Below are 24,353 nucleotides of genomic sequence, written 5' to 3'. Positions count from 1 at the left end.
CATGCAGCCATGAAGTGCCCTCTCTCTGTGCTGGCCCACGGGGAGGAAAACCCGCTCACAGCATCCTGCTCATAGGACTGTCTGATGTGGGGTGCTGGCCCTCCTCCTCCAGCACAGCTCAGCCAGTGCAGGCAACTCTTTTCCAGCCCACTTCTTCCTCTGACATGGACTTGCAAATTCCACCATGGCCACCTGCCTGGAGCTGCAAATGCCCCTGCAAAAGCCCCTTCATAAGGTGAACACCGAGGCAAAGGCTGCAGATCAACTCCACTGTTGACTGAAAGGGCAGGGCAATCAAAACGTCTCAGAAAGGAAAAACAAGATCAGTATTTGTGGAGATTTGTAGGAAGTTTGTGCTTGAAAACAACAGCTGGGACCTGGCCTCTCTTTCCTTGCCCAGCACTTTGTGCCAGGGCTCCCGGTGATGCCTGGGTTAGTGTGTCACCACTCTCCCTTGTGCTCTCATGCTGTGCCCTCATTCTTGCTCCCTGCTGGCTTCGGGGATGCAGAGGTTGAAATTCCTCTTCACGCAGTGCTGGCACCAGTGAAAAAGCAGCTACAGTTCTAGCTCACCGTGCATTGCTCATACTTACAGCTTAAACATTGCCTTCTACTCAAAAGAACAAAGATAAAATGTCAGGAATTCACAGTTTTTATTCTCTTTCTTATGCCCACCCATCTTCCCCTGCCATCGATGTCAATGACTCAACGTCCTCATCGTACAGCAGCCTTTGCCAGTGTGGCACTCAAAGGGTTAACAAACCACGGCTTCTTGGACAGATAAGACATAAGCTCATTCACCGATAGGAACACGTGGACGGTCAGATCACAGAAACACCTTAGGGCTTCCTGTAGCGATTCTTTGGAGTTTCACCACAGCCAGTGATGTCGCAGGAGAGAACATTGGGCTTCTTTCCCAAGCCAATGCTTCCCAAGAGATCGGGAAGCTCACGAGTGATGGCCTTCTCGATCTTCTCTAGGAAACACCCTCCCATGTAGGAACACTGCTGAGACAGCAGCTTAAAACTGGTGATTGGGTTGATGCCAAAGAAGTCCTTGTAAGCCTCACGGTTGGGGAGGTCAAATTTGCTGACATTGGTCTTTGCCAGAATGGATTTAAAGATAAAGAACTTGTCAGGATCTTCCACAATGTCCCTGAACACCAGTTCTCCATCGCTAAAGAAGGTCATTTTGTCCTTGTAGGTCTGTAGATAGCGATCGACCAAAAGGGCGTGGATGCGCACCCGGATGGCGTGCTGGCGTATGAAGGCGATCTTATTTTCCATCCTGTTCTCAATCACCTGGTTGAGATCTTCCAGGAGCGATATCTCTTCTTTGAGGAACAGGTCTCTGTGGGTATCCGGATGGTAGTCCTGGGGCCAGAAGGAGCTCACGTACACTCTGGGCGGCTCCGTGACATTGATGAGAGGAGCCAGGCTCCAGAATAGGGCACCGTAGACTCTCATGAGCTCCTGGGTAGCCAGGCTGTCAGCTTTGTTCAGGATGATTCGAATCTGAGATTCACGGCCCTTCAGCTGGCGAAAGAGCATCTCCAACTCCAAGCCCACATCCAGCTTCGTAGGGTCAAAGACAATGAAGATGAGATCAGCTCTATCAATGAACCACTGGCACACGTCATTGAACGGGTAACCTTGGGGAGAAGAAAGAGAGAAATCCAGCAGAAATGGTCAGCACAGGATGAGTCCCTTCAGGGAAGGGGATAGATAAAGCATGAGCCTGCTGTGCCTCACGCCCTGTCTGGGTTGGACAGGGTGTGAGACACAGCAGACTTCCGATGCAGCCTAGAACCTGTTTCACATGTGCTAAAAACACTTCAGAGTTTCTTGGCTTGAAAACCCATCTCTATGTGCCTGGGCCTGTGACTACGTGTCTCCCTCAGTCCCACCTCCAAACCTTCTTTCTCCCTGCTGCTGGCCAGATTCCTGCTGCTCCTATGATTATATATCAACCATGTCACTGCTTTCCCCAGTAGGCACCAAGTGAGTCAGGAATCCCTGCTGATCTGTCCTGGTCCACCAAGTGCTGTGGGGCTTCTCTGAGCCCTGCTGTAGCACCAGCCACTGGCAAAGCCTGGCTCCAAGGCTGACAAACAAGGTATTAAGTCAGTAGCTGAGGCACATCTCACATCCTTACAGCATCTTTCCTGGAGTCCCTTAGGTGAACCCAGTAAACCCTTACCTCGTTCTTGCTGCTTGCGGTTTTCAATGATGCCTGGCGTGTCCACGAAGGTGACTCGCTCCAGCAGCTTGTGGGGCACCTCAATCCCTATCAGCTTCTCCAAGAAGTTCTGCCCAAACTTCTCCAGGGGAGAGAAGGAGCGGGCACTGTCGGCAGCCATGACGATGCCCTCAATGGTCTTTAGCTTGGGGCCATGCATGATGACAGTGAATTCAGAGGTGGTGGGTTCTGCCCCTGCCCGGAAACAAGAACAGCAGAGCAGTGAGATTTGTGCTGGCCAATGGACATGATAGGGCTGGCCTTAGACTAGCTGGGGAGCTCAGGAGCATCACTCGCTTGCCAAGAGATGTTGGAGGAAGGCAAGCAGCAGGGCTATGAAATTCTTGCCAAACCTCTTGAGAAAATGCCAGCAGGGCTGATTTCTGCAGGGACTGGTTGTTCTGGAGGTGGCCTGACTGCACAAGGCACCCTGGAGAACCACCGCCTGGGAACACTCATTACCACAGCACAGAGCCGGCCACGGACATCTGCCCTTGGCTGTGATATGATACCTGTGGGAGTAAGGAGGCGGGAAGGGGAATGGATTTTATCCTGGAAGGGCAAATTAATTGGCTCCACGTGAGGAGGGAGGGGAAGAATACAAAGGCAAGTTGCCCTTGTGATGTGACCACTGCTTTTGAAATCGGGGTCAGAGGCAGCGAGTCCTGTGCTGTGGGACAGGGATGCTGCAGTGGGAGATGCCCTTCTCCCCAGGGAACCTCTTCTTCTGCATGGTACCACAGAACAGATCTCAACCTCCCTGTTGTAATAAGGGGGATTGAAGAGACGTGGCTGGGAATCACTGACCACAGGGATGCAGAATGCAGGTGTCAGCACACTTTTGGCAGAGCAGGGAGGGAGCAGTGAGTGTGGTACCTGTGTAGAGCTGGTAGGGAGTATTGTCCAGCCCGAGGAGGTAGTTTATCATAGAGGATTTGCCAACGCTCCAGGGTCCCAGGAATAGCACCATTGGCTTGGAAGTGATCTCCCCATCTGCAGAGAGGGGAAATAACAAGAGGAAGTGAAGAAACAATAGCTGTCGCCACTGTGCGATTAACTCCCGGCTGTAATGAGCATCCCATCTGAGCAGCGCCATGATGCTGCTGGGGAAACAGCCACCCTTTGGGGCCACCAGCCATTCACGAGCCAAGGCATCACCCAGCAATGGGCCCTAGTGTCTGCAGGAGCAGGGCATCACCGTGCTCCTCACTTGTCTGACCTGATCTGAGCTTTGTCCTCTCTTAGGCTGCAGGAGGACTAGAAGGCCTTTTAAATCTTATATCAGCTGGTTCTGGTTTAGCTGGAGTGACTTTGGGGCTGGCTGTAGGAGCAGCTGCCACAAAGCATGAGACATGTGGATGAGGTGCCCATGCTGCCACCAGGCAGATGAATGCCTCATGCAAAGGGAGCTGGCATGGTCTAAGGAGCAACACTATGGTGCAGTGCTTGGTAAGCGCAGTGCAAGCCTTGTGCCAGCTCCCTGTAAGCCTTTCCACCATACCCTCACAAGGATCCACTCCTGCGTTTTGGCTCCCAGCCCTCTGGTCAAGCAGAAGGTCCCTGCCTATGGGTGAGTTGGGTGTGAGGCTCCAGCTGGTGCAGGGAAGGCAGGCTGGGTAAATGTCCCTGCTTTGGGCTTGGGAAAGGCAGGAGGAGAATGAATTATAGTCCTCATCTGACACTATTCTAGTCCCACAATTTGCTAAGGGCTCAAGGAGGCTGGTGATGGGCCCATAAGGATCTGTCCCTATGCCACACAATTGGTCCAGGAGCACAGAGGTCCCTGGACACATAAGCCATTGCCCCCAGGAGCAATCCCCGCTCGAGCAGGACTCATGCAATCAGCCTGTGCCCACAGTGCTTGACCCCTACAGCCCCCAGGCCACAGGGCAGGCAGACAGCAGAGCCAGAGAAGCCCCCAGGCCGTGCCAACCCTCAAGCCATGCCCGGGACAGCTAGTCAGCTGGAGACCGAGTCAGGACAGGAAGGAAAGTAAAATCTGGATGAGTGAGTTCCTGTTGGTGGGAGCCTTCCCTGGGTGGGAGAGGCTCCATCCCACGCTGCCAGCAGGAGTCCAGCCAGCGGAGGGGCTGGATGCCACTGGAGGAGCTGGAAGCTTCTGTCCCTCAGACAGAGCTGAGCCTTCCCCCATGGCCCAAGGCAAGGAGATGCTCATGCGGTACCTGCAGTGCCTTTGGGACCCTCTCTGGCCCCACACCTAAGGCAGAGCTATTTTCCCTGCAGTGGCTGAGAGACCCCATTGCTTTGTGGCTGCTGCTCACACAGAAGCCAGCAGCTTTCCAGCAAGCCGGAGATCCATCTCCAAGGTGCAGGCAGCTGCAAAGCTCACATGGTGCTGAGCTCCCTCCCAAGGGCGCTGGAAGGCAGTGCATGGTGGCTCTGCACCAAACCCATCTGTCCATGGGTGCAGGAGTTGGGCAGGACATGCCAGCCTCCTCCTGCCTGCACCTGCCCATCTCAGGGCCAGCATGTCACCACTGGGCAAGGCAATGGGCTGGGGACATCTCATGCCAGGGGCACAGCAGCATTTGTGCAGCTCAGCCCTCCTCCCCGAAGCAGGGCAGCCATGTCCAAACCAGGGGGACAGCCCAGGCCTCTGCCCGTGAGCTGCCTGGGAGCTGCAGGGATCCAAAAGTATCTTCTCACATGGGACTAAGCCAAATGTTGAATCCTCGGACTTTTGATACTAATCACTCCTCTGTGCCATTTTATCGCTGCTGCTCTGTTCTCTTGCTGCTTTAATGGGGTTTTGGATTATTATTATTATTATTATTATCGCCTGTGATGTTGTGCCAGAGGTTTGAGGCGGGTCCCTGTGTGCTCTTTCACAACACACTCCTGGCCAGGTGGGGCTTTGTGAACATGGCCCCGCACCACATCCTCACCTCTGCCCTGCTGTGCTGGGACAGGCAGCAATGCCCGCAGTGCTGTGCTGGGTCACCAACAGCTCCTCGAGCCCACCTCTACCCCCTGCTCTGGGAGCAGCGTGCTGGCACCCCACAAGCTTTGTGAGCACTGAATCCTTGTGGCTCTGGAGCTCTGAGGATGCTCTGAGGATGACTCCATGCATGGGTCCTCCTTGCTGCTGCCCAGGGTCTGGGAGAGCAAAGAGCATCTCCCACTGGGGAGGGAGCTGGCCTGGCATCTGTCCCTGCTATGTCCTCTTCCACTGAATCTCTCAGCACCAATTTGGGTCGCCTTGACGGTCCAGCTGGGGGAAAAGAGACAGTCCTTGCCAGCACAGGGCAGGGATGGCAGCAGCTTCATCACCGCAGCTCTCTCCAGCCACCCTGTGGCTGCTCGCTCCCAGCCTCGCCTGCCTCACTCCCCAGCTCCAGCTCATCCCAGCTCCATCCAGACATGTCCTGGTGGCATTTGTAGGAGTCACAGGCTGGTGCATGATCAGGCTCTACCTGTGAGCAGGGAGGGTCTTCAAACCCTAAACCACTTCATCTGTGCACCTGCTTGCAACACAGCAGCTTAAAACACCTTCATTAAGCTGCCAGGTTTGCAGAGTAAGGAGCATGCTGCAGTCCTGCCATGCCCCTGGCAAACAAGGCCAGGAAGGTCATGTCTCCCTCCACAGAGCCTGCATTTGTCTTGCACTCTGGGGGTAGGGGCAACCTGGATGTCCAAGTAGGGTCTATTTTTCCTAAAGCAATGGCTTTCTGGGAGGTTTTGGATGTTGCTTGCAACGCCAGGCTGCCGTGGGTGGGAGCACTGCTGCACTGGGGCTGGGATTAACCCTGGGCTGGGTCTCTCCCTCCTTGTCCTCAGGCTCAGCAGAAGTGGCTGGTGTCAGCTCACCCCGCACTGTGCAAGTCTGTCCCGAGGATGGTGGGCAAAGCGGGGGACACAGCAAAACTTCCTCTCCTAGTTCAGACTGAACCACAGGCACAAACATCGTGCTCTGTCCTCAAACCACTCAGGACACCTAAATCACCACAGGAGACCCTCCCAGCATCGCCCACACTGCCCCTGCACACCGCTGGCCACTCTGCCTGCGTGGGGTGGGACACGAGGGCCAGAAGATGGGATTTCCCTGCCTCATATTGCAGCAGGGACATTGTCCCCATGGACCAGCACCGGACCCAGGGGAAAGGCTGGGTGTTGGCTGGTATTTCCTGGCTGGTCTCCCATCTCCTGCTTCTCCAAGGGACCTGGCATCACACCGTGAGCAGGAAAGGCAGGGAGAGGAGCCAGCTGCGGCTCCCAGGGGGCTGAGGCTGCCACACAGGGGCCAGCCTGTGCTACTGGGACAGCTGCTGCGGGCTTATCAGCTTAAACTGCAGCCAGAGGGGACCAAGGGTGGACACTGGGGAAATTTGTTCAGGTAGAAGGGTGAAGGGTGGGAAGAGCTCCCCTCCACAGGGAGGGCGATCTGATGGGCTCCTCCAGTTCAAGCTACAGCTGAAGATCTACCCGCAGGTCCACCACAAATGCCTTTGGAGCACAGCTAGAGAATTACGCAGCCTCTGGAATCTTTATCCCAAGAGGGAAAGGTGTCAAGGCCTGAGGGAGGCAGGGACTGCAGGAAGGAGGGGACTGATGGGGTGCACAGAGTCAGGCCAGAGACAAAGTGAAGCAACACACGTGCTGAGCTCTGGAAGGGCTGGGGACATCAGTGGGTGCCATGGGATGCTGAGTGCCAGGGTCTGCTCAGTGCCCAGAAAGTGTGGCTCTGCTGAGGCAGGTGAATAGGGAAAGCCACAGGCCAGCAGAAAGCTTGGGCAGCACTGGCAGCATGCAGGCAGCAGGCAGCGATACCAACCTGTGGCAGAAGAGCCCAGGGTGCGTCCAGGATAAGCTGTTAGCAGGGGACACAGGGAGAGAGAAAATGTACCGTGAGTCGAAGGAGGGATGCAGCTGCCTGGGTCTGGCCCAGGCCAAGGAGGGAGATGAAGACTGGCCCTGGCCTTCTTGTGGGCAGGAAAAGCCAAGCGACGGCCACATTCCCAGTGGGAGAGAAGGAGTTACAGTCTATGAGCAACAAGACCTGCAGCTACCAGGACAAGCACTAAACCCCAGTCTGTTTTGCACACCTGGAATGTGGCTCAACAGAGCAGCCCCAGGAGAGCTGCCACGTCTGACAGCACCCAGCCCTCCTGCTCCACTGAGTGGAGTTATTGTCATCCCCAGCAGCATTCACCGAGCAAAAGGAGCCCAACAAGCCATGGTCACAACAGCAACTAACCATGACAAGTGCTCTGACCACCCCAGCGGTGGGCTTACCCATATCCAGCTGACAATGGCAACTGGGAGGTCATTCCTTATAAAGGGAAACTTGCTAATTGGCACATATAGAATCATGGAATCACAGAATGGTTTGGGTTGGAAGGACCATCCAGTTCCAGCTCCCAGGTGTCTGGGACACCAGCCATAAGACCTACTCAAAGCCCTACCCAACCTGGCCTTGAACACTGCCAGGGATGGGCAGACACAGCTGCTCTGGGCAACCTGTGCCAGTGTCTCACCACTCTCACAGGGAAGAACTTCTTCCTAATGTCTGAACTAAGTCTCTCCCAGTTTAAAACTATCCCACTTGTCCTGTCACTACATGCCCTTGTATAAAGTCCCTCTCCAGACTTCCTGTAGCCCCCTTTAGATGTTGGAAGACTGTTACAACATCTCATCTGAGCCTTCTCCAGGTTGAACAAGAATAAACTGTCTCAGCCTGTCTGCATGGGAGAGGTGCTCCAGCCCTCTGAGCATCTTTGTGGCCTCCTCTGGACTCACTCAAGCAGGTCCATGTCCCTCTTGTACTGGAGGCCCCAGAGCTGGACACAGGACTGCAGGTGGGGGTGTCACCAGAGTGGAGCAGAAGATGAGAATCACTTCCCTTGACCTACTGGTCACGCTCCTTTTGATGCAGCTGGTTTGGCTTTCTGGGCCACAAGTAATATACATAAGTATTTACACTTATGTATATTCTTATATATATATACTTATATATATATATAAGTATACAGTAATTAGGGTTACCAGCATGCACTACAAACCGGCATGAGTTCACAGCAAGCTTCCCATCATCAGACTGGGAGAGTCCCTCACCCCTGAGCTAGGGACAGTCCCTATGGGGTGGTCCTGCTGTGGCCAAGAACACAGGCAGACCCAGCCAGAGGGATGGCAGAGTGGGGATGCGGGAGGGTGGCAGCAGGGAAGAGGGGGTGGCACCTGCCAGGCTTAAACACACTGTAAGCAGAGGGTGTGGGGTGAGCTTTCTGGGATGCACCCTGACAATTCATTCTTCGGTTGATGATGGAAGTCACAGCTCCCTTGTGACTACACGGGTGCTTTTGCAAGTGGTGGGAGCAGAGGGGCTCCCTCTTACACTGGTGTGTGCGAGCAGAGCTGCTGGGAAGGCAGACAAAATGGAGGGCTGCTGTGAAATGGAGGGGCGAGGTGCTTGCGACGACACCCCTCTATATTGGCTTACACCTCCAAAGGTCACACATATTCCATGACAGGCCTGCCCCGCTGCTCTCCCAGCTGTCCCGCTCCTCCCAGCTCGCTGAGCCGGCAGCTCTGTGCCCTCCAGCCTCCCCCCTGCTGTAGGGGGACAGAGCAGGACACTGGGGACATCTTCCAGCTTGCAGGGCACCACCAGTGCAAGGAACCTCGGAACACAGGCGCTGTGCAGAGGAAGCAGCTCAGAAGGCTCCCTCAACCTCACCGTGTCCTCACTGCCTTGCAAGGTCAGAAGAGCTCCCTACACCAACCCTCTAATTTGTAGGTTTCTCTAATTACATAGCTAATGAGGGATTGGGAAAAGATGGATCTGTGGGTATTAAAAGCAAACTACTAGAATTCCAGGCTAGGGTTGTGTTTTAGGGTATGGTTGGGATGTCAGAGATGCTTTAAGGAGTTTGGTTGCAAGAGAAATGTTTTGAGGGGAGCATGTGGCTAGGGCCTCTCATGGCAGAGCCAAGGCTTGCGGGGAATGCAGCATCCATGTACCCTTCTCTTAGGGCCAGGAGGCTGTAAGCATGAGCTACCAGCCCTGGGACTGCATTTGCACCACTGGGAGGGTGGCATGTGGGACACAACAAGGTGTGCTGGGCACTCACACTGGGAGCTGACCCGGGGGACTGTCAGTCTGAGGGATGGGTTTTCCTTAGGGTGAAGTGGAACAGACTGTGGAGTGCTGAGAGGAATACCAGGACCCGCTGTCTGCTGAAAAGGGGCCTCAGGTCTGGAAAGCACAGGGATTAGTGGTTTCCTCAGGAGCTGGGAGGGAGGAAGTGAGCAGGGGCCTGGGAAACACTTGCTTCCTCCCAGAAAGGGAGCAGGGAGGTGGCTGGTTGGGCATAGGATGGCTGAAGGGCAGGGTGGGATGTTCTGAGCAAGGAAATGGGTTGTGCACTGGGAACTGAGGCTGGGGCTGTGTGTTCTGGCAGTGAGGAGCAAAGTGAGGGTTAGAGGCTGCCCCTGTAACCCCAAACAGTACCCTAAACAGTGTCCAAGCCTGAGCTGACAGCAAATGTGGATGCTTGTCCTGCTACCAACACAGACCGCATCAGCTTGGACAGGATGCTGGGCTGTTGCTGAATCTGTGAGCCCCAGCATGGAGGCAGCTGGGAAAGGGCATGGCTGGGCTGTCCTCACTGCATGGTGCCACTGCTGAAGAAGCTGTGGGGATGCACACTGGGGTGCCAGTCCTACAACTCCAATGCTCCTTTCCCAGGTATCTGGCAGCACTGTGCTGGCTGCATGCAGGAGGGGCAGGCCAGCACACTTGGAGTGACAGTATCTATGAGGTGATGGTCCCTGGGGCAGCTCTCCTGTGCTGGCTGCAGCACGGCCTGTGAGCCTCCGTGTTCCCCTCCCACATGGCAAGCAGATCAGGGTCCCCTAATGCTGGCAGGCAGCACAGAGGGAGGTGACAAAGGCACTGCAAAGGCAGCAGCATGGAACTGCCTGTGGGAGGCAGCTAGGCAGGGCTTTTGTTTGAAACCTACAACTGCCCCATCCAGAAGCACTGTGGATGTTGTGGATGATGTCCAGGGTGCTCTGTGTCTTGATAGGTCAGAACCTGGGCTGGTGATGAGGACTCTACAGCCCTGTCCCTGCCCCATGGATCCCCACTGAACAGGGATCTTGGGCTTGGGCTTGAGTCATCTGCACTTGGAAAATGTGGCTGCTTGTGTCATGTGGGTCACAAGAGCTTCCTGTACTTTGTGAGCATCCTGGGACCAGGGCTGCACTTTCCCCTTATGGAGGGATATGTGTACTAATGGGGCTCAGCCCAAGCCAATGCTGGTGGCCACAGGGACCTGCTCACCTGATCCAATAGGTCTGTAATTGCCAAGGGGAAGAAACTCTAACTCCCAGGATGAGTGAAGGCTGTTCAGCTTGAGGGATACCCTGCCCACATGGCTGTCCTGTACTGAGCAGGAAGGATGCCAGCTCCAGGCACCCTCAGGAAGCTCATCCCCAGCCTTGAGAGGTCCTAAGCTTCCTTGCCAAGCCTGTTTCATTGGGTCGTGATCTCTGCTTGGCAGGGGTACAGGGCATTGATGCTGAGCAGGTGGAGGACCCGAAGCAGGCAGGGTTCAATGCTCAGCCCACACAGATGATACTGACAGCAGATGGGCTAAGGCAGATGAGGAAATGCCTGCCTCTGGGTTCACTAGGGCATGTCCACTAAGCCCAGCAAGTTCATGGCCTTCTTGGGAAGCTGCAAAGGAAGACAAAGTATCCAAGCCTTTCCATGATCTGCTCTGTTATCGGCATCCCAATGACCTGATGGTGCAAGAGGCCCCAGTGCCCATGGCATTACCTGTGATCTCATGCTGCCTCAGCTCGTTGTATCTGTAGGACTGCTCCAGAGGCTTGATGGAGGAGTGGTAGATCTTCCTCAGCCGCTGCAGTACTCCTGTAGGGGCAGAAGCATGCAGATGGGTGAAGGTAAACCCCACCACCATGGTTGAGTCCCCTGTAGGTGAGTTGTTGGGCATTCCCTGCAGATCCCATGGATCAAGGGGCCTGGCTCACAGTTGAAATCTTGGCGAAACTTATCCTGCTTAAACATGTTGATGCCCCTCCCCAGCTAATGTTTCCCACTGGGCAACAGTCCCTATGTGCTGCCAGTGTTTCACATGCCAGTGGCTGGTGGAAGGGACACCCTTCATTAATGCTATTTCGCAGTCAATACCTGTGATCCCAAATAGCCCTCCACCATGATGACAGGGTCCCTGGCACAGCCCTTAAGCTGCTCACTAAAGGAAGGAAAGAGCCTTTTCCAGTCTAGACTGCCCATGGGGCTAGCAGAAGCAAGCCTTATAATAGCAAACCCCAATAAATAATTAGAATAGAAATCCCAACTCTTTATCACAAGTTGTCCCAGGTTTCTCTGGGCAGGGATGTGGCTGGCTCGGGCTGATTCACAATCTGCATCTTCCAGCCTCTGTGTCCTCCTAATTCTTGCAAACCCTTAGGATTGTCTTTAAAATACCCAAAATTAGGTTAACCCAAGAGCAGCAAAAGGGCTGTTACCAAAGATACAGTGTTGCTCAATTTGCAAGAACTAATGTTAAAACCAAACACTCTGGGGGAGTAGAATCTCATCCCTGCTCTCGGTGCAGCAGAATAGCGAGGAGCTGTCCTGCAGGGATCATGTGGACTGAAGGATTAGGGCACGCATGGTTCAGTGACATCCATGCCCCTGACCTGAGAAATCATCGGCGGGTTTGTCCTCGTTCAGCTTGAGGGTGTTCTCCAAGTGGGACCGGTCACGCTTGGTCAGCTTGCTGGCATCTTCAGCCTCTTCTGCAGGAAAAAGGAAAGGAGACCTGTTAGAGTGAAGGGGAGGATCAATACAGGGGCTCACACAAGGAGAGGGCACTGGGGAGCACACACACCCCAAGCCTGGAACCGCCGTGCACCTCAGCAACCCCCATTGCCTTTGGCACACCGTGCGGGCTCTGTTTTGCGAAGGCTCCTGGAGGCTTGGCAGAGGCTGCCAGAGCTATGGCTGCTGGGGAAGCGTCAGGGGCCACTGCTTGGCTCCAAGAAGGGGCTGGTGAGGGAGGCGCGCCCTGCATCCCCGGGGGGAGCGAGGGACAGCCACTAATGGGGAATGCGGAGGACGTGCCTGGAAAGGGCTCCCAGGGCTGTGTGCAGGGCAAGCACGTGTGGCACCTGCAGCCCGATGGGGCCCCTGCCCACCCCCAGCAGCTGCGGCTCTTCCCAGGCTAAGCCTCGAGTGCCGGCACGCTCTGCTCTGCCACTCCCCAGGAACCGTGCACTGAGCCAGAGACACGAGCATGTGTGAGCCTGGGGCTGGCGCTTGAGAGCCTGACCTGACCCATCCACAGCAGGCTCATTCCCTCCTCCTCCCACCTCTGCCCCCATATCAGGCTGGAGCTTTCTGAATGGGGCCCTGGGGACCCTGGGGCTCCATGCTAGGCTGAGGGAGAATGAGGTGGTTGCTTCCCCACAGGGTGGGCACGCCAGTGTCCCCGAGACAAAGACATGTCCTTGCCCTGGAGGTGCTGGCACACCAAGGGCCACATGCAGTGCTTTTTGATAACAGGAGCTGGGTCAGGCTTTAGTGGAGGTTGGGGGGCAGGTCTAGGGACAAACATGTGCCAGCAGGCTGGGCTGGGGATGCCAGGGGCAAGCAGGGCACTGTCAAGCCCTGGGGTTGTGTGGATTGTCTACTGAGTGCTGGGCTGAGGAAGACCTTTTGACTTGCCAAGTGAAGCCACAGAGATAAAACTGGGTTTCCCTTTCAGCACAAATGGGAACTTTTTGAGCTGGGATGTTACAGATGAAAGCAAAGAAAGACTCATCTGGGTCCAAAGGTTGCTGCCCAGCCCATAGGCCAAAGTCCACAAGCATTTCTAGGAGCGGGGTGTCCCTTTTCCTTATCTAGCCTTTTACTGACCAAACACAGCCATAGCCCGTGCTTCGGCAGCTCATGCGTCTGAATTAGCTCTTCACACCTTCCCTACGAGGCAAGGACTGGCAGGCAAGAGACCCACTAGCCCAGGCAGCATCCTGCCCTCGCACTGAGACAGCTGGGGGCCCGGAGGACTCCGAGGGTGGAGGATAAAGAGCCTTTAAGAGGTCTGCGGGTGCTGTAAGGGGCCTGGGTGTTAAGAATCTTATCCATGTCCACAGCCCAGAGGAGAAATCATGGGCCTAAAACTGCATCGAGGGAAATGACAGCCAGCTTTAGTGTCGCTGTGACGAGCGCCTACATCGCAGGCATCCGCGGCTCCTGCCTGTGCCCTCGATGCCCGCAGCCGGCCCAGCCGTGCAGCGGGTAGGGGCAGGCAGCACAAGCGTTAGGAGATGGCCATGCACTAGGCGCGGTTTAATGTGCCAAGCTCAGCTCCGCCGGGGTTGATAGTAGGTCACTCTCGCCGCTACACACTGACACGAAAAGACTCCAACCTATCTGCCTGTGCCGGAGCATGGCAGCAGCTGGGCTTTCCGTTTCTACCAGTGATGGCTTGTCCGCAGGTGGGTCTTCTGCTGCTGGTGGGTCTTCTGCTGCAGGTGGGTCTTCTGCTGCTGGTGGGTCTTCTGCTGCTGGCGGGTCTTCTGCTGCTGGTGGGTCTTCTGCTGCTGGCGGGTCTTCTGCTGCTGGTGGGTTTTCCACCACTGCTGGTGGGTCTTCTGCTGCTGGTGGGTTTTCCACCACTGCTGGTGGGTCTTCTGCTGCTGGTGGGTTTTCCACCGCTGCTGGTGGATCTTCTGCTGGTGGGTCTCCCATTGCTGCTGGCGGGTCTTCTGCTGTGTCCCCACAGGGTGGGTGCTGGCAGCTGACAGGGCCACCCCTGGCTTCTCCCTTGCTGGCAGCTGCTGGTTTGCCACGGCTCTTTTTGCTAGAAGTGCCGTCTGTTTTCTTGTCATTCCCTTCACCTTCATCCTCTGCCCCCCCTGGCCCAGCATCCTGTTCCTCAGACTCCTCCTCAGACTCTCTTTCCTCCTTGGACTCTCCCTCACCTCCATCTTCCTCAGACTCCCCCTGGTCATCCTCTTCCTCTGAGCTCTGCTCTTCCCCACTGGGAGCAGATGTTGCTTTTGGCTCCTCCATTTTCTCTTCCCCAGGCTGCCCTTGCTCCTCAGAGGCTCCTTTCTTGCCACCAGACTCCTCTTCCTCCCTGGTGTGGAGTCCATCTTGTGGGCCAGGCCCGCCATTCCCTTCATGATGCGCTGCCTCAGGGGTGCCCAACACGGCATCCTCCCCTGGACCCTGTGCCGCACCAGTCCCCTCCTGGCCCTTCTCCATGGTGGTCTCCTCCATCTGTCCATCCCCAGGCCCCAGGTCCTCACTCAGGCCACCCGCCAGCTCTTCCTCCCCATCTCCCTGTCCCTCCTCAACGGCAGCAGGCGAGGAGGCGTTGGGGGAGCCACCATCTCGGTCCTCCTCAGGGCTGCTGCCGGCTGCCTTCTCCTCCAGCCTGGGCTCTGCAGCTGGCAGGGGGCCTTCAGCAGCAGCACCAGCATGGTCCGTGCCAGGGGCGTGCAGCTCTAAATGATGAGAACAGCTCGGTCAGTCTTACCCACACCGGCACACGGCTCCTGGGGCCACCAGCCCCCTGTCAGTGCCAGGGAGGGGGGGCCTGCCCTCAGAGCAGGATTTGTGGCTGTTATCAAGATGCTTAAACTCTTTCCTAAACCCTCTCTAGTTCCAGCTCCATTTTCTGTCCCTGTTGCAAGACGCTGGGTGCAAAGAGGGGTTTGGGGCTGGCAAAGCTGATGCTAGCAGGGGGCTCTATGGCTGGGCCAGCCATGGCTGCCCAGGGCTGCAGCTTCCACCAGCCATGAAGCGCTGCAGGAAGGTGGCAAAGCAGCCCTAAAAAATGGGGGGAAATGAATAAAAAAGCATAGCTTGAGGGGCCACGGGCACTTGGCAGGTTAAAAAGGTCCTTCCCCAGCCCTGCCTCAGGAGAGCATCACACCGGCCATGGCGAGGGAGAGGAGGAGGAATGGGTGCAGGGCTCCCAGCAGGGGTTTTCCACAGACAGGCAGGGCCTGACCCGGCAGCAGGGATCAGGAGCTATTTATTGTGAGCATCCCTTCACTAGGAAAGCATTTGCTGCGCTGTGCGGCTGGCAGGGACACAATGAGTTTGTTCTGTGGCCCGGGAGAAGCCATCCGTATTTTCCATAGGCCTCCAAGTGCGATTTAACATTAGTCAATGGGTGCCAAAAATAAAAGATCACTGGCTATACTGTCTCTGTTACAAACAGTTGCTGCTAGTCTAAATAATCCCCTGAAATGTCTAATGCCTGCATACCGGGGAAGTGTTTCAGAAGAAAATAATTCCTTTGTACTCCGGCTGGCAAGTTGATGCCAACCAGGAAAAAATGCCATCTCCACCCATGCTGCGGGAGGCAGCGCTGGGCACGGGCAGCACCGGGCACAGCCAGCCCTCTCCGCTGGCTCCTGTGCTGTATCAGTGCTGGGAGCTGCAGGGCTGCATGTCCTGTCAAGCATCTAAAGAGCTGGGGCTCGCTGACTTGGTCACAGGGACTGTGGTGGCTGAGCTAAGGCCGGGTCTGCAGCAGCCCCAGACCATTCAGACCAGTTTGCTGTGGCCAGGGATGCCGGGCCGGCGGTTGCATCACTGTCCGTGCTGGGGCCGGTAGTGCTGCTGGCCAATGGTCAGGCAGCAGCGGCAGGCTCATGACACAGGATGAGCCGTGCCAGGGGCTGCAGGGACAGGCTGCACCTCGACCTGCCAGGGTTTCTAGTAGCTCTCATGTGCAGCCTGGCATGATGGAGCTGCCTCCTCCACCCCTTTCCCTGCCAAAACCGGATGCACGGGTCACCCTTGCTCTGCCCTCGCTGGCCTCCTCCATCCTTTGCTGGCGCATGGCTCACAGGTGCCTCTGGGCCCACAGTTCAGCTCCCACCTGCCTCCCTCCCACCTGCAGCACGCTTCTCCCTCAGATCACCTTTCCACAGGACCCCTGGGACCTCTCGGCCTGGCAGGAGCTGCTCGAAGGTGAACATGCTACATCTGACCTGCAAAGCCCTGGGTGGCTGGAAGCCAGCATGCTGCTGCCTGGTCCCAGAGGCCTGGAGACCAGCCTGGGTCTCTTTAGGGTCCCCTTAGTTGACAGGGATATTCTCAGCTTGGCCCCAAAATAGCCAGTGACCTGAAGGGATGGGAGGGGAGTGTAGCTCCTCAGGAGGGCATCTGGTGACGGTCAAGGCAGCAGGGGACAGGAGGACCAAGCAAAGGAGACCGTGCACTTCCCCAGGGCTTTGTGCATGGTCTGTGTGTCCTCTGTGACCCAACACAGGAGCACAGAGCAGTCATCAGCTGCCGTGGCCAGGCATAACAGCAGCCCCAGTGCCCACTGCAAACCACCTCCCACGGGCACCCAGGCTCTACGACTGGGATGTTCCTGCCAGTGTGCTGGTCACAGGCTTTATTTCCTGTGACCTTAAGATCTCATGCAAAGTCCCTCTCCCCTCTCCACCTCCTTCTCCCTTCTGTTTCCCCTACATGGTCTCCAAATCCATCACACACCAAATTGTGCTGATCTGCAGATGGCCGGCCGATGAGCAGTGAAATGGGACGAAGGTTACAGGCTTAACACCCTCCGCACATCCCCTGGAGGCTAAAAATACAGCCCAGCAACTGTACAGGGAGTCAGAAGCAGCAGCTCGGTGGGGTGCAATGGCAAAGCACTGGCCCCCTCAGCCACTGGCCCCAGCCCCTTGCTCACTGCCAGCCAAGGGTGATGTCCTCACCTGGAGCACATCCCGTGGGTCCCTGTGAGCTGGGAGGGAGCGGGGACAACCATGTTGTAAAGTGACACTGGGACTCCCCTTGTTCACACCCTGCATTGTGCCAAGCAGCTGGGTGGCATCAGAGAGAAGCCCTTGCCCTGCTCCCCATGGGGACCTGACCTCCCAGAGGGTCCCCGGTTTACGCTGCCCTGAACCTCACACCCATCTGCAGGGGTTGGAAGGGTTGCCAGCAGCCTGGGGATCCCTTCTCCAGCAGTGGCAGCACCCTGGGGCACAGCCATGGGGACAGAACTCATGGCAATGCTTTGGGTGCCACAGGATGCCCCAGTTGGTTTGCATCAAGGAAAAGCCCATGCAGAAAGCACAGCAATGAATGCCGGAGGCTGAGCATGACCCTGCCATGGTGTCACCACCATCCCTGCATGGGGCCATGTGGAACGGCAAGCAGCACCCTGGCGCCGAAACGGGTCCTCCGCAGGGACAGCCCCCAAGCACGGCGCCGGGGCAGGGGCCATCTCAGAGGGATAGATGGGCACAGGTGGCCCCTGAGGGACATGCTCCTCCTCCAGCAGAAATAGGAGCCCCGAGTGTGGGGCCGGGGATGTGCAGCGCTGCAGGATGGATTTTCACACGCCCCCTTCCCCTGCTCTGATCCCCGTTTATCCTCCAGCTCCTGCGTGTCCTGCTCTGCCTCTGTCCTCCCAGTGGGGTTTCATGGGGAGCTTACACCCCAAATGTCTGCCCCTTCCTTTTCAGGGAAAGGCAAGACTGCTTTGTTCTGACGTAGCCCTTTAAAACCCCATAGAAAATAGCTGGACCCAAAAGAGCTACCCAGGATTTTCCATGGAAGACACCAGCCACACTGCTTGACTCACTGCAAACCCCCACGTCCTGCAGGATCTCCCCCCACCATTTAATGGCAATGTTCCCCATAGCGCCAGCTCAGGGACGCACTGTACCCCTGGTGCTTCTCCAGCTCATGGCCCCACAGCCGGGGGCTCAGGCTGGCTGGGGACCTCACACAGGTTTGCCAGGGCTCTGGTACTCAAGCCACCACCCCATGGCACTTGGCCCCTGCCTGCCCTGGCCATGAGGTGCCGCAGAGGTCTACTGGGGAGAGGATGCACAGGGATTGTTCCATGCTGCTGTCACTCAGCAGCCTGGGAAAAAGAGGTAGAGCAGGTTGGCCCTGAGCCTGACCTTGCACAACCAGTAACGCCTCCCAGGTGGGAGGCAGGGCCAGGGGACCCCAAAGTGGGAGGTGTGCCCCTCACTTGGGATCAGGCCTGGGCACCCCAGCCTTTCATATACACCCTGGGCGCTTGGCCAGGATGCAGCAGAGGACAGCATCTCCTCTCCGCTCTTGCCATGCCTCGGTTTCCCACTCTGCATCATCCCAGCAGAGCCCGGTGCTGCTGTCAAGCCCTGCAGGGGAAGGTCCAGCGTTCTGTTGCTCACATTTCCCATGGCAGCCCTTTGAGAGGCAGGACCCTAGCTCCAGTGCCAGTTTAAAACCAGCCAGGCCATCACCTTCACCTTGGAGAGGGAAGTGTTCAGAGCAGCTCAAAAGGCCCAGAGGACACCAGCACAAGGGTGACCAAGGAGGGGTTGGCTCTCCAGACCCTTGTGCACCCAAGAGTTCAGGACACCCAACCACAGCAGCCCATTCCAGAGGCCTCATGATCCCAAAGCATTAGCAAAAAGCAGTTATTTTCCAGTTTTTCAATGCAGAGCCCAGCAGGGGTATGGGAAACGGCTTTGTCAGACTATCCTAACCTCATCTGTGGAGGAGATCTTCAGTTTAGTTGAAGGAAAACATATAAATTGATTTGATTTCTATAAATAGTTGGCTAGAACTACATGATATTTTGATTAAGAAAGGGTAAAGAAACCTCACCAGGCTGTTCCAAAGGGATTAAATCCAGGCTTGCAGCTTTCTAAATATAGGGATGAAATCGGGGAATCACTTCTACAGGGTGTTTCTTCGACTGCCTTTAGGCATCCACCCTGAAGATCGAGAGGAAAACCTGAGCTCTTGACTTGCAGAAGACACGAAGATCAGGGTGGGGAGAAGATAAAGCAGTTGGCGCTCCCTGGCCAGGGTAGATGTGGGCCCATAAGTGAGCAGAAAGCCAGACTAGAGCTTGTATTTTGGCACAGGCAGATGTCAGGCTCTACGGTGAGGAACATTTCTCCACCTGTGGTGTCCCTTGTGGGGTCTGCAGCCTCGGGGTGCTGAAGGACCTGAGGAAAGCTCTGTGGCATGGCTGGGCCTGAAGGACCCCCTTCCTTTAGAGGGGGGACTCCTGAGGTCACACTGGTACTGTCTCTGGGCCTCCAGCAATGGGAGGCTTCACCAACCCACCCCAGCACTTCCCAGTGGGTAGCCTCCACAGACTCAGGGTAAGACTTCCTGGGTGAAGACTCCCCATGGCTCTTTTTGGTCATCCCAAGGATTCCCGGTCACCTGGGCAGGACAGGGAGCGCCATTGGACTCGTCAGCCTGGATTTTATGCCTGATGATTTGTTGTCCCAGATCCTCAAATCCACGGGGATGTCTGGGCCATGCCAAAGAGCAGTACCCAGCCCTGGGGGTCTCACCCATACCCCCAGCAGCAGGATGGGGGGGATCCCAGCTCAGCCGTCGCACAGGGATGGGGTTACACACCTCTGATCCCATCCACGCCGCGTCCCCATGCGCGAGGAGGTGGCAGGGTCAAGCCACATGCCTGGCTGGCACTAGGGCTGTGCTGCTGCTGCCAGCACCCCAGCCCGCCTTGGGATGCCCGGCTGGAGACTCCCAGCCCCTCTACCAGCCCCCACGGGCACACGAGTGCATCGGCTTCCTCGAGCTATCGCTTACCAGGGAAATGTCCCCATGGGCTCAAAATAGCTGGGCAGAGCCCTGCCAAGGCTCCAGGGCCACTGCTGCTCCTGCAGCACCAGGGAATGGGCAGTTTGTGAGAGATCTGGTCAGCCATGGACCTTCTGGCCAGGCCGGTCTCAGCACCCTGCTGAATCCCTGCTTCCAGCACAGGTAGCTGGCTCCTGCATGGGGATGGTGGATCAGTGAGTGGGGACACAGCAGGACCATGGCAAGAGCTCAGCCCACTGAGTGCTGTCCAGGGCACAGCACAGCCCTCCCAGCACAGTGCTCTCACAGGACCCACTGGTGGCCCTGTGCCCTGTCCTTGCCATCCTGCCCAGCTGGCTGTCACCTACACACTGAGACAAGGGTATCTGATGGGAGAGGCTGTCACAGCACAGTAACATGCTCAGCGTCTGCCTTGGTTTGCTCAAACGGTTCGTGAGAGAGATGAGGTCCCCACAGGGGCCGGGATGTCCTCCAGGTGAAGTATTAGGGATGTGAGAGGGATGCTGGGGGCGCAAGTAACCAAAATCTGTGGGTACCTGTGGCACCCCGAGCCCTTTGCCTCACTGGGCACCCCTGTACCCAATAGTGGTGGTGCTCACAGTTGTGCTTGTCCTGGGGGGAAACTGGAGTGAGACCAGTGGCACGTCAATGGGACACAAGCAGTCCCCCATCTCTGGGGAAGCTGGTTGCCTGGGATGGCCAAGGTGGGGAGACCCCATAGATGCTGTGTCCTGGGGCCCTGAGCCCACCTGAGGTGACACAGGTGGTGGAGCCCACTCCAAGATGTTCTGTTCTAGGAGGTGAAGCCCACCCTCAAGTGACACACGCCAGGCGGTGGAGAGCACCCCAAGGTGACATGTCCTGGGTGATGGATGGGGAGCATCCCAAGATGCCATGAGGCCATCGTGATGGAGCCCATCCTGAGGTGACACCTCCCAGGCTGGGACAGGATGAGGAGTCTCAGGCTCACTGTCAGCAGGAGAGGTCTGTGCCAGCCCTGTAGTGCCCTCAGCACATGCTGCAGGAGGACACCAGCATGCCAGGGCTTTCCTCAGCCTCACCCAGCTTGGAGATGGTGACAGCACAGCGCAGCGCCCACTCAATCCTGCGGTGGCTGGGGCGGGCAAGGGCTCCCCAGTACAGAGCTGCCAAGCACAGCGAATGGGCACTGCCCGTTCCCAGTGCTCACAGGGACTCACTACGGGCACCCAGCCCGGAAGGGATGGCCGGGCTCTGCCCAAGGTGCGAGCACACCTTCACCTGGTGGGAGCAGGGATGGAGCAGAGGGCGAGTGCCCTGCAGGCTGCAGTGGGTGCTGGCCTCTGCCAGAGATCCCGGTGCTCCGGGGAGCTTTGCCAACCACTTCCCACCCCTGGCCTCCAGGAGTGGTGACAGGGCCTCAAGTGGCCCCAGGCACCACCAAACCTGCCCTTGCCACGAGGTCCACACCTCTCCACAGTGCATCATTGAAGCCTCTGGTTCTCTGCCGGGCTCCCCCCACCTTTTCTTCACTAAAGGGGAATTAAATGGGCAGACAAGGCTCACAGATGGGAGGACAATCCACCTGAGCCACCTCCTGCACCCCAAAGGAGGCTGGGTCTGAGGACCCAGCTTGGCACCAAAGGAACGGCAAAACCCATTGTGCAAACTCCACTGGTCCCTGTGGAGCAGAAGCACAGCAGGAGCTGGGCACCTGCTTGCATCTTCTTACCAGACCTACAGGACCAGGGTGAAATTCCAGACACATGAGCAGGAGACCTCCAGCTACGCTTGGACCTGGCTCCAGAGCTGCAGACCCCAATGCGCCTCCTGGCCCTGGAGCCACCTCCAAGATGGAGGATCCCAACGCTGGCCTGAGCCGGGTGCTGGTGATGAGGTTCCCAATCCCATACCTGGAACCATGGCATCACGCAGGCTGCTTCCTATCTGCCACTGCTTGGGACATGCCAGCCTCCATGTCAGCCTCAGGACAACCAAGAGCTGGGCTGGTGGTCACTCACCATGGTGGCAGCCACCCCATCCCCAGACCCGACCCACGGCCCCACAGAGGTCACCCCACCACCAGCGGGGTGCATGGCTGGCCCTAAACCCCCTTTACCCACCAGAATGGCCCAAGATGCCCTTAAAAGGCCAAAACTCGTGTGGGCCGGGGGTGCCGGGTGCTGGAAGGCGGCAGCTGCGGGTGCCGGTGCGCGGGGCCGCAGCGGTGCAGGGCCGGGGGGGCCAGGGCGGCTGCAGGGAGCACAGTGTCCCCTTACACGGCTGTTTCCATACTTAGCTGCCCCTCCCAGCAGCGCAGCCGCCCGAGCCTGGCCAGGCAGAGAACCGGCCCAAATTAACTCAAGGGCAAGCAAGGGTACTAGCAATGCCACCCTGCTGCATGGCCCCAGGGCTAGGATCTGGGTGGTCAACGGAGGCAAGACAGCCCAGGGAAGGGGGTCCAGGCTCACCCAAAGTGCTGTCTTGCTTGGCAGGTCTCTGTGTGGAGGGGAGACCCCCAGGGCAAGCAGCCTACCCCATCCCGCTCCGACTACCAGGTGCCCCAGCACCCTGGAAGCCCCCACCCCGGTCCCCACACCCCAAAACCAAGCCACCTCAGCACCCGGGGGTGGCACTGACCCTGGACACATCAGTGGCAGCACAGCCCCTGCGCCCACCCTGGCTCCAGAGCGCGGACCCCAGCACATCCCCCCCCCCCCCCAGCCCCTCCTGGTCACAGCCCCCACCGCGTTTCCCTGCACATTTTGGGGTGACTGCAGCCCTGGCAGAGATGCTGGGGAGCCTGAGCAGCTGTACCCCTGACACCCTGTCCTGCTACAGGCACCTACCCAGCCATGGGGTGCAGGCTGGGCTCACCAGGCACCCCAGTGCCTCACCGGCACCTGCAGCCCCACAGGCACCCACAGCCCTGCCAGCACCAGCAGCCCTAAGGGTACCTGCAGCCCTGCAGGGCACTCACAGTCCCATGGCACCTGCAGACCCACGGATACCTGCAACCTTGCAGGGCACTCACAGCCCCATGGCACCCAAAGCCCCACAGGGACCCACAGTCCTGACGAGCACCCACAGCCTCACAGGCACCCACTGTCCCAAAGATGCCAAAAGTCCCTGCGGGTACCCACAGATCAGAGGCACCCATGGCCCCATAGTCACCCCAAGCCCTATGGGTGCCCACAGCTCTGCTGGGTGCCCACAGCCCCATAGACACCTACTACCCCACAGGCACCCACAGCCTCACAGGCACCTTGCAGTCCTATGGGGACCCGCAGCCCCATGAGACCCCATATCTCCATGGGACCCCTCAGCCCCGTGGGCACCCATAGCCCTATAGGGACCCCCAGTCCCACGGAGACCCACAGCCATGTTTTCACCCACAGCCCCATGAGGACCCTGAAGCCCCACGGGCACCCACAGCCCTGTGGGCAGCTTGTACCTGCAGTGCCGAAGAGCAGGAGCGAGGCCACACAGCAGCAGAGCAGGTTGAGGCGCTTCATGGTGGCTGCCAGGAGCTCCTTGCCGCTCGCTGCCTCTATTTATACGGCGCCAGGCGCAGGGCAGGGCCGGGCCGGCAGCTGCCGCAGGGCCAGCACAGATGCTGCTGCTGCTGCCCCTCTTCCACTCCCAGGGGGCCCTGGGGAAGGGGACAGGGACGGGAAAGGGGCACAGCGGCGGTGCTGCAGCACCGGGTAAGGGTCATGGATGAGCCATGGATGCGGTGGCACCCTGGCATGGGGTTCCTTGGGCAGCACTGCCCATGCGGGGTCACGGTCTCCGTCACAGCATCCCACTGGCATGACGTAGTGGAACTCCTTGCGCTGCCTCAAGTCCCTGCAGCTCGTTTTTGGCAGGATCAGGATTTCATGGAGGGGGAGAGCCAAGCATCATGGCACCGCAGAGTCCCCCATCTGTCCCCAGGCACCTTGTCCTGGGCCGTTTGGGAGCCTCTTGGGCCACCGCACATCACCAATTCCAGGCAATGCCATGTACCCCGTAGGCAAGGGACATGCCTGGGTGTGTCCCCATCATCACCAGCACCACACTGGGAGCATGGCATGGGGATGGTGGGGGCCGGAAGTGCAGGATTTCCAGCTCCTACCACCCTCACTTGTAGGGGACAGCTATTCAGCACTGTCCCCAGAGCCTGTCTGCAGCAGACCATCACTGGAGGAGCCGCTTTTGGGGGGCCATGACCCAGCTTCCTTCTGGGAAAGGGACAAATTGGAGGAAAACATGAACCCCCTCCCCTGCCCAAGCCCAGCTCTCCTTGCAAATGTGGGAGCAAGGAGCCCCTGGCCCCGAGCTGGAGGTGTCAGGAGGGGACAATGGTGAGGGAGCAGGCAGGAGCCGGTCCTCAGCTGGGCACCACTGAGCACCATGATGTGGATAGGGAGTGGGAGGAGACCCAGAACCAGGGAAAATGGCAAGAGGTGGGTGCCCACCCCCAAAAAAAAAGCCTTGTTGAGAGATAGGTGCCCCCCCCTCGACAGAGCCATGAGGCAGG

General features: G+C 57.6%; 2 protein-coding genes across 4 annotated transcripts in view; both read right to left on the bottom strand.

Annotated features, from left to right (window-relative positions):
- Positions 1-24,353, bottom strand: part of LOC133226207 (mitochondrial import inner membrane translocase subunit TIM16-like) — a 137,591-nt gene that overhangs the window by 52,917 nt on the left and 60,321 nt on the right. The gene's annotated exons all lie outside the window — the stretch shown is intronic.
- Positions 637-23,435, bottom strand: SRL (sarcalumenin). Of its 3 annotated transcripts, XM_061379467.1 has the most exons (8): positions 23,286-23,421; positions 13,660-14,742; positions 11,929-12,027; positions 11,039-11,134; positions 7,031-7,066; positions 3,115-3,231; positions 2,200-2,433; positions 637-1,651 (listed from the first exon to the last, which is right to left on the bottom strand). In XM_061379467.1, exons 1-8 carry the CDS (start codon positions 23,344-23,346, stop codon positions 840-842), a joined length of 2,538 nt encoding a protein of 845 aa, XP_061235451.1. In that variant the 5' UTR covers positions 23,347-23,421; the 3' UTR covers positions 637-839. The 3 variants fall into 3 exon arrangements, with proteins under 3 accessions (XP_061235451.1, XP_061235453.1, XP_061235452.1); XM_061379469.1 differs by lacking the exon at positions 13,660-14,742 and having other exon boundaries at positions 23,286-23,435; XM_061379468.1 differs by lacking the exon at positions 7,031-7,066.

This window comes from Neopsephotus bourkii, unplaced genomic scaffold, assembly GCF_033783945.1.
Source record: "Neopsephotus bourkii isolate Nb327-2 ecotype Australia unplaced genomic scaffold, CSIRO-AGI_Nbou_v1 NB_1770, whole genome shotgun sequence".
NCBI lineage: Eukaryota > Metazoa > Chordata > Aves > Psittaciformes > Psittacidae > Neopsephotus > Neopsephotus bourkii.
The sequence above is the reverse complement of the archived record's forward strand: the minus strand, read 5'-3'. Positions and strand labels throughout refer to the sequence as shown.